Here is a 9,819-nt window from a genome sequence, read left to right on the forward strand (position 1 = left end):
ATCCTTCCCTTCAAGGCTCAGGGTTCCACGATTATCTTCTGTGTCTGTGTTAATTGGTTTCCCTTTTCTTTGTTGAAGAGGGTCTGTGCAATCCTTCTGCCTAGTCCGCCATCTTGCCGGAACCTCCTTACTTCTGTTTTTGAGTATGCAGAGGCATTTGACTCTGTGGGTAGTAACAGATTATGGATAACATTGTGAAGAATAGGCATTCCAGAACACTTAATTGTGCTCATGAGGAACCTACATAGACCTCCAGGCAGTTGAGTTGTTCATACAGAACAAGGGGATATTGCATGTTTTTAAATCAGGAAAGGTATGTGTCAGGATTGTGTCTTTTCACCATATTTATTCAGTCTGAGAAGCTGAACTATATGAAGAAGAATATGGCATCAAGATTGGAGGAAGACTCATTAGCAACCTGTGATATATAGATGCTTCCTTGCTGAAAGTGAAGAATACTTGAAGCACTTATTGATGAAATCAAAGACTACAGCTTTCAGTATAGATTATACCTCAACATAAAGAAAACAAAAATCCTCACAACTGGACCAGTAAGCAACATCAGGACAAATGGAGAAAAGATTAAAGTTGTTGGGAATTTCATTTTACTTGAATCTACAATCATTGCTCATGAAGCAGCAGTCAAGAAATCAGAGGATGTATTGGGCTGGGCACATCTGCTGCAAAAGATCTCTTTAAAGTGATACAGAGCAAAGATGTCACTTTGAGGACTTATGTGCCTGATCCAAGCCATGGTATTTTCAATAGCCTCATATACATTTGAAAGATGTCTAATGAATAAGGAAGACCAAAAAAAAAAATTGATGCATTTGAGTTGTGGTGTTGGCAAATATTGAAAATACCATGGACTGCCAGAAGAATGAAATCTGTCTTAGAAGAAGTACAGCTGGAATGCTCCTTAGAAGTGGGAATGGCTAGACTTTGCTTCACGTACTTTGGTCATGTTGTCAAAAGGGACCAATCCCTGGAACAGGATACCATCCTTGGTAAAGTTAGAGGGTCAGTGAAGGAGGGGAAGACCCTCAACAAGATGGATTGACACAGAGGCTACAGCGATGAGGTCAAGCATAGGAAAGATTGTGAGGATGATGCTGGGTCAGGCAGCATTTCATTCTGTTACGCATAGGGTTGCTAGGAGTCTGACCTGACTCGATGGCACCTAGCAACAGCAATAACAGGACATGTTCAGTTTTCCCAATGTCTCCATAGTGATTTTTTTTTTTTACATTTGAATTTGATATTTCATTGCCTCCTTATAATCTGATTACTTGTTCTTGCCTGGTTTATAAAGTCCAGACTCCCCAATGTGGCATATGAAGTCTTCATGATTTTGACCTCTGCTAACTTTTTTAGCTTCATAGCTCTTATCTCTCTCCTCCCCTGCTCCTCTTCAAAACCTTTTGCAAAAACTGACAGGAAAACCAGACCTAAGGAGATTCCTCAACTCTAGTCACAATAAACTAATTGTAGTTCCTGTAAACCATGACCTTGCTGTGGTCCTCTGAAAGTATCACCTTTCTTGTTTGTCCCACTGGAAAAGTTCTGCTGATTGTTTAAGGTTCAGCTCAGATATCTCTTCCTGACCTTCCTCAACAACTGATGCTTCTCTCTGTTATTTCATAGCACTCACTGAATTGCTGTTAAGGTCTATCTTATAGGGTGAGTTCCTCAAGGACATAGATATTAAGGTAGACTATAAGTTCTATGAGGGCAGGTACTCTTTTGTTCACCATCATATTGCAGTATTGCTGAATCTGTCATACAGTGTGTTAGGGGCAAAAAAGACCCCAGATTCAAACTTGTTCTATAGAGACCCTTTTATTAAGCTTGAGAGAAGGCGAAGACAATCATCCAGGGTGAGGGAAACCATCAGCATGTGCACAGTACAGAAAGCCAAATGGAGTCAGCTGAGTCATAGCCATAGAGCTAATTATGTATGCTTGAAAACAAAGGCAGCCATCACAAAATCATGTTTGATGGCAGATCAGTTCATCACTGTCGCAGGCAGAACTACAGAAGTGGGGAAAGGACCATGATTGAGATAATCATAATTGAAGATTAAAAAGAGTTGTAGGATTGGTTCTGGGCCTGACCACCTGGCTATTTGTTGGTCTGGGTATGACTCATAACCATGCAGTCCTGAGTCATAGCCACAAGGTGACTACAAGACAATACCAGGACCCCAACCGTTAACTTAAATAACCTGTGGCTGTTTTCTGCAGACCATTAAGGACACACTCAAGCAAGTACTCTAGTTCTTGTGTGTGCATAATCGGTTTTCAAACCCACTCTTCGTGAGGGCAAACTGTCCCTCCTAAGGTTTGTCCTGGGTTTGTCTGTGCATAGCCACAGTGTTGATTTAATGGTCAGAAAGAACTCAAATGCAGTCTGAACTTACGTCAAGATTCAAATAGAGTTAGGGATCCTGTTGTAGACTGCAGCCTTCCACAAACCAAGTGCTTTAGAATTTAAGCTCTAATATAGTAGTTACTTGGTAAATATTTGTTTGAATCTTTTTTTGACTTTATGTCTTTAATATCTGGCATGTGGTGGACTTTTAATGAACTTCATTTTCTTTATTAAATGAATTATAAATGAATAAGTGAATAAACAATGTTGTTGTTGTTATGTGCCGTTGAGTCAGCTCCAGCTCATAGTGACACCATGTACAACAGAATGAAACACTGCCCAGTCCTGGGCCAGCCTCACAATCCTTGCTATTCCTGAGCCCATTGTTGCAGCCACTGTGTCAATCCATCTCCTTGAGGGCCTTCTTCCTTCCCCTTTTTCACTGACCCTCCACTTTGCCAAGCATGATCTCCTTCTCCAGGGAATGGTGCCTTCTGACAATGTTACCAAAGTAGGTGAGGTGAAATCTGGCCTTTCTTGCTTCCAAGGAGTATTCTAGCTGCACTTCTTCCAGGACAGATCTGTTAGTTCTTCTGGCAGTCCATGGTACTTTCACTGTTCTTCTCCAGCACCACAACTCAAAAGCATTAACTCTTGGGTCTTCCTCATTCATTGTCCAGCTCTCACATACATATGAGGCGATCGAAAACACCAAGGCTTGGGTTAGGTGCACCTTAGTCTTCAGAGAGACATCTTTGCTCTTCAGCACTTTAAAGAGGTCTTTTGCAGCAGATTTGCCCAGTGCCAATAATGAACAATAAATCGCATGAATAAGCTTATTTTATGAGGTCAGATTTTGAAAAGGAGTACATGGCGTTGTTAATACTGGGATACAAGAAACAAATTCACATATTTTCATATAATACCTAATTTCATTTATGGCTTAAGAAGGACTTGAATAATTTTTATTATGGTCCTAATTATTGGTACTTTTAAATAAGAATATCTATAAAAATAGCCAAATAACCTTTATTATACTTTAGAATTTTTTTGTTTGTGTTAATTAATAAATTACTTTGTACTCCTTTCTACAGGGTGTTTGTGAACCGAAGTTTAGCCATGGAAAAAATTAAGTGTTTTGGGTTTGATATGGATTATACACTCGCAGGTGAGTAACATTTTCTGATTGCTTAAGAACTGCGGCTTTGGGTATAGCACAGTGGGCCCAAGTAGGCAATTCATAGACACTTGTTGAATCACACTTACTGCCAGAAGCTCTTGTTATCAAGCTGCTTCCATTGAGATTTGCAAATATGTAAAACACCAGCTATCCTTGAAAGTTAGCTCATGAGTTTGTACAGATAGTAGAACAAGGTTCCAAAACTTAAAACAAAGCTACAGTAATCAGTGTGGTACTGGCATAAGAATAGTATTCAGACTAATGGGATAGAATTGAGGTCCCCAAAATAAGCCCTCACATCTGTGGTCATTTGGTTTTTGACAGGGGTGGCAAGTCCATTCAATGGGGGATAGAGTAGTATCTTCAGCAAATAGTGCTGGGAAAACTGGATGGCCACATGCAAAGGAATGAACTTGGACCCTTAACTTACACTATTACAAAAATTAACTCAGAATAGACAAAGACCTAAATTAAACAGCTAAATCTCTTAGAGGAAAACATGTAGGCATATCTACATGACTTTGGATTTGGAAACGTTTCTTAATTATGATACAAAAAGCACAGGCAGCAAATGAAAAAAAAAAAAAAGATAAATTGGACTTTAAAGTTAAAAATGTTAAGTACACTATCAGGAGAGTGAAAAGACTGCCTATAAAGTGGGAGGAAATATTTGTAAATTATATACCTGCTAAGGTTTAGTATCCAGAAGATAAAATAACTCCTACCACTTGACAGCAAACGACAATGCAATTAAAAAATGTACAGAGAACTTGAACATATCTTCAAAGATGATAAACAAATGACCAGTAAAGCACGTAAAAAGTTGCTCAATATCATTAGACATTAGGGAAATGCAAATCAAACTACAGTGAAACACCACTTCTACCCACTAGGAAGGCTTTTATGACAAAAAGTAGGAAATAACAAGTGTTGGTGAGGAAGTGGAGAAATTGCAACACCTGTCTACTGATGGGACTGTAGCAAAATGGTGCAGCTGCTATGGAAAACAGTTTGGCAGTGCCTTAGAAAGTTAAACATAGAATTATCATGTGACTGAGCATTCTACTCTTAGGTATATACCCAAAGGTTTAAAAACCAAAATCAAGCTCATTGCCACTGAGTCAAATTTTGATTCATAACAACCCTATAGGGCAGAGTAGAACTGCCCCATAGGGTTTCCAAGGCTGTAAATCTTTATGGAAGCCAATTGTCGCATTGTTCCCCTGTGGAGCAAGTGGTGGGTTCGAACTGCTAACCTTTCAGTTAGCATCCAAGCACTTAATCACTGTGCCACCAGGGATCCTAAGATTTAAAAACGGACTCAAAACGGATACTTGTACACTAATGTTCATAGCCTCATTATTTATGATATCTAAAAGGTGGTAACAGCCTAAGTGTCCATCAACAAATGAATAGATAAACAAAATGTGGTATATACATAAAATGGAATATTTTTCATCCATAAAAGAAATGGCATTTTGATACAGGCTATAATGTGGATGAACCTTGAAAATGTTATGCTAAGTTAAATAAGCCAAACACAAAGAGACAAATATGATCTACTTATTTGAAAATGTCTGGAATAGGCAAATTCATAAAGACAAAGTAAAGTAGGGTTACCAGGACTGTGGGGAAGGGAGGATGGGTAGTTATTGCTTAACGGTACAGAGTTTGTGTTGGGGGTGATAAAAAAGTTCTGGAAGTAGACGGTGGTGATGGTTGCACATTATTGTGAAAATCCTTAATGTCAGTGAATTGTACACTTAAAAATGGTTAACATGTGAAATTTTTTGTTATGTTTATTTTACCACAATACTTTTTTTTTAAAGTCAGTATTTAGAGTTTAGGTAATACTAAGCCATGTATTGGGAGCTCTGGTAGCATAGTGCCTAAGGCACTTGACTGCTAACCAGAAGGCTGGTGGTTCAAACCTACCAGCCACTCCTCAGAAGGAAGATGGGGCAATCTATTCCCATAGTGATACTGCCTCGGAAACCCAAGGAGGGGTCGCTATGAGTCGGGTCCAACTTGACGGTACATAACAACAACAACAAGGCATGTATTAACTTTTTTTTTTTTTTTTTAATGGATTCTAGGTAAACTATCCTTGGAAGCCCAAGGAGGAGTCTTTATGAGTGGGATCCAACTCAACAGCAGTGCATTGCATTGTGTTAGAAAGGATACACATTAGGGCAAGTTAAGGGAGGGGAAAAACAACTCACTGTATCCAACAGGTCTAGTTAAAGAAAAAAGAAGTTGTTGTTAACAACAACAACAGGTAAACTATAGTTTATATAAAATGTTACCTATCAGGCTTACTTATGTTCCTCTCTTACTTCATATCAGGTCAGCAATGCTCTTTGCACATAATGGAAGTCAGAATCTGTCTGGTCTTTTGCGTTTTGGCTTCCTCTGTGAATGCTCTTCTCTTTTTTTTTTTTTTTTTTTGAGGCTTCTTTTTTCCTTAGCTAGACCTGTTGGATACAGTGAGTTTTTTTTCCCCTCCCTTAAGTTGCCCTAATGTGTATCCTTTCTAACACAATGCAACGCACTGCTGTTGAGTTGGCTCCCACTCATAGCGACGACTCCTTGGGCTTCCAAGGTGGTATTTCTATGGAGGTAGATTGCCCAACTTTCCTTTCGAGGAGTAGCTGGTGGGTTTGAACTGCCAGCCTTCTCATTAGCAGTCAAATGCCTTAGGCACTAGACCCTAGTTTTTGTGTTTGCGGTCCTTATCTGAGAGTAATCTGAGAATGTAAGACAGACAGATGGGTCAGACTGAAACATTCCCAGGATAAAAGAAGCCAAAAAATACTTTGAAAGTCAACCTAAGATTAGATCTTTAGACCTAGAAATAGCAAAGAGTCTTTAATTCAACTGCTCCTTGTCCACAGAATGAGGGTGATCAGTATATACTATTTGTGAATTTTGTTTCTTTGGATTTATTTGCAGAGTATTAAAATGTTGCTGAATGTACTGTTCCTGACAGAGAACCCAAAACCAAACCCACTGCCATTGAGTCAACTCTGACTCATAGTGACCCCTATAAGGTTACCAAGGCTGTAGATTTTTATAGTAGATTGCTGCATCTCTCTCCCATAGAGCAGCTAGTGGATTTGAACCATTGACCTTCTGGATAGCAGCCAAATGTCTTACCCAGTGCACCATCAGAAGTCCTTTAACAGAGGACCAAAACAAGCCCAAACTCACTGCCATCACGTCAGATCTGACACATAGCGACCGCTCCTTGGTTTTCCGAGGCTGTATCACTATTTCCGAGGAGTGGCTTTAACAGAGGACAGGAGAGTAAAAATGAAAAACAAAGGAATAATCTGTATTTTTCAAGCTATTTAGTGCTAATTCATTTTTTCAGGTGTCAAATGGAAAAATCAGACCTATGGTTTCCATTACTCTTGTATCCTGTTACTTGATTTTACACAGCGAAACCTAAAAGCTGGAACTCAGTGGGACTGCTAGTTTTTTGGGTCTTGCAAGTTTCCCACCTTTGACAGGGTATAGTCTTACAACTTTTCTCTCGCTCTCTATTACCCACTGCCATCACGTCGATTCAGACTCATAGTGAACCCCATAGGACAGAGTAGAACTGCTTCATAGGAATTACAAGGCCATAAATCTTTATAGAAACAGACTACCTCACCTTTTTCCCACAGAGCGGCTGTGAGTTTGAATCACCAACCGTTTGGTTAGCAGCCGAATGATTTAACCACTGTACCACCAGAGCTCCTTACACTCTTTATTAGTGAAAAATATTTGTGTTTTCCTTGCCTGACAGGTTTCCACCTTACACAGGTTCTGGCTTTCTCAGGTTTTACAGTAATGTCTATTGCTGAAGTTACAGATGAGGAATTCTTTACTGATTAAATGAGTGACACAGTACTCATATCACCCCTCACTGTTGCAGATCACCATCTGATAAGGCAGCTAATTTCCAAAATATGGTTTCTGTAAGAAAATGTCCAACAGCTGTTAAGTGAGAGTAATCTGGATATAAGAAGCTATTTAAAAAAAAAAAAAAAAAAAGCCAGCAGAATCTTCTTTCTGTCTCGAAAGAGATTTTATTTATACCCAAGAGGCTATGTGGTGTGGAGGGAAAACAAAAACCTCAGAGTTTGATAACCTGGGTTTGGACCCTGGCTCTGCTTTGTACTAACTCTTAGCTACCAGCATGTTATGTAACCTCCTCGAGTCTCAGTTTCTTCATTTAACTTAAAAAGAAAGAAAGAAAGAAAATGCTCAGGGGAGAAGAGGGATCAACTGTTGGTACAAGGATTAAATGTGAAATAATATATATAACTTGATTAGTGCAATGAGAGCAGGTCTCTTCCTCTCACAGGTGATACCAGTTATTAATTCTGTTCACTAAGTTTGGGCTTTAAGCAGAAATCTAACGAATAAGTAGAACATCACTTACACACCTATATACTGTAGAACAGCCTGGACTGGTAGGCAGGTATCAGAGGAATATTTAAACACTTTGGTTTTGAATTGTTTTTTAAGTACTGCAAATGATCATGAACTGGGTCTAAAGTAAAACTTCTCTAGACAGCTTTTAATCACAAGGTATTTTGGCATCAAAGGTATGTTTCCATGGAAATAAAGCATTAGAAGATTATTTCTTAGCAGGATTGAGCTGAAGGAAATAGATTTCAAAGAAAAGATCCTTTTTAAAATTTCCTTTATGACATACATATCACTCTAATACTTCTAATAGATACAAGGGGATTTATTTGCTTTTCTGAAATAAAACTTTTAGTTGGAAATATTTCTCTCGAGTTCCACTAAATACAGTTAGTTCCATGGAGTTAACATGAAAATTATGCATATAGAATTGTTAAATTTTTGGAAGTCTTAACCCCAAGGGAGCAACATATCTTTGAGGAGCATGTAAGGATTTGTTAATACTTGTTTAATGCCATCTATAAATATAGTCACTCTTAGTTTATAAAATACTATTCTAATGTGGTTCATTTAGGAAATCATCTTTTTATTTTTTCTGTGACTCTTTGGCTTAGAAATCCAAAAAGGGCATGTTTTAACTGTTTTCAGCTCCGACATCTTTTCAGTTTATGAGCTATTTCAGTAAGTCCAGCCATAAGCTCCTTATTTCTGATCCACTTCAGAACTAGTGGATATATGGCCAATGTTCATTCTCTCCTGTTTCTCAGAGAAATTGTTAGGAGGGAAGAGAACAAACATTTTTTAAGCCTGAGGTGTGGGGGATTTAAGTCCAGTGCTGTTAGGAGTATCAGGAAAGAGAGAGAAAGTAGCTCTTGGTGTTGGTAATCAGCTACCAGCCAAAGCATCTCCAGACCTTTGAGCACTATTCCGTCACGCATAGTAGATGCACTCTGATCTTGTTTTATTGTTGTTGGAATTGGCTCAGCTCACTTGACATTTAAGTGAACATTTTTTACATGGTGTGTTTGCTTGGACTAGAGTCCAGGGCACTCAGATCATGTTTCTATCAGCAGTGGTACATCCTCACCAAACTTACTGGCATTAGAGGCATAAAGAGGTGAGGATAAACAATCTAAAGTAAGAAGTATTATGCAGTATTGGTGTACTGTTGCTATAGACATCTCAAACAAGTCAGAGCACTCCTTGAAACAGTGATGAATTAAATATGGCACATTAGCTGAGTGGAACTCACAGCATAGTGTGTAAACCAGATGCATCTATCTGAAGTTCTTAGTATAACAGGAGGTATCAAAGGAGTCCATTTGCTAAAAAGTTTTTGATACAAACCAAGGAAGGTAACATTCATCAAAAAAGCCAGAGAAATTCTCCTTGTCTTGAGTCATGAGGCAAATAATACTCAGGGGCTGCTTCTTACAACTTGGAAAATGTAGAATTTGCATTTACCTTATTACCCTACAGGCCTCCAAACAGATTGTTTATACGCAACATACTGTGTATTAGGGAATGAGCACCTCAAAGTCAGCGAAGATTAACCTATATGCCTCCACTAACTTAGTCTTGAAGGATCTAACAGTTTGTGAATGGATCAAAAGTGTAAAATTGAAGATTAAAGGAATACAAAAAATAGATGTAGTTTGATAAGTAAATTTAATTGTCCTCCATAGTGATCTTTTTTAAAATTAAAGAGTTTTTGCATTTTCCCCACAAAATAATGTTGTTGTTGTTGTCGTTGTTATGTGCCATCGAGTTGCCCCGACTCATAGCGACCCCTCCTTGGGTTTCCGAGGCAGTATCACTACGGAAGTAGGATTGCCCAACCTTCCTTCCGA

The 9,819-nt window shown here is 38.6% G+C and overlaps 1 protein-coding gene across 1 annotated transcript in view; it reads left to right on the forward strand.

The window, feature by feature from the left end:
- The window catches only part of NT5C2 (5'-nucleotidase, cytosolic II), an 88,482-nt gene that overhangs the window by 34,016 nt on the left and 44,647 nt on the right, over window positions 1–9,819 (forward strand). The window contains exon 2 of the mRNA XM_042780827.1: window positions 3,465–3,538. Within this exon, the coding sequence (XP_042636761.1) occupies window positions 3,465–3,538 (74 nt within the window). The remainder of the gene's footprint in view (window positions 1–3,464; window positions 3,539–9,819) is intronic.

The sequence above is a fragment of the Orycteropus afer genome, unplaced genomic scaffold, assembly GCF_000298275.1.
Source record: "Orycteropus afer afer isolate SDZICR_OR568_19922 unplaced genomic scaffold, OryAfe1.0 scaffold00064, whole genome shotgun sequence".
In the NCBI taxonomy this organism is placed as follows: domain Eukaryota; kingdom Metazoa; phylum Chordata; class Mammalia; order Tubulidentata; family Orycteropodidae; genus Orycteropus; species Orycteropus afer.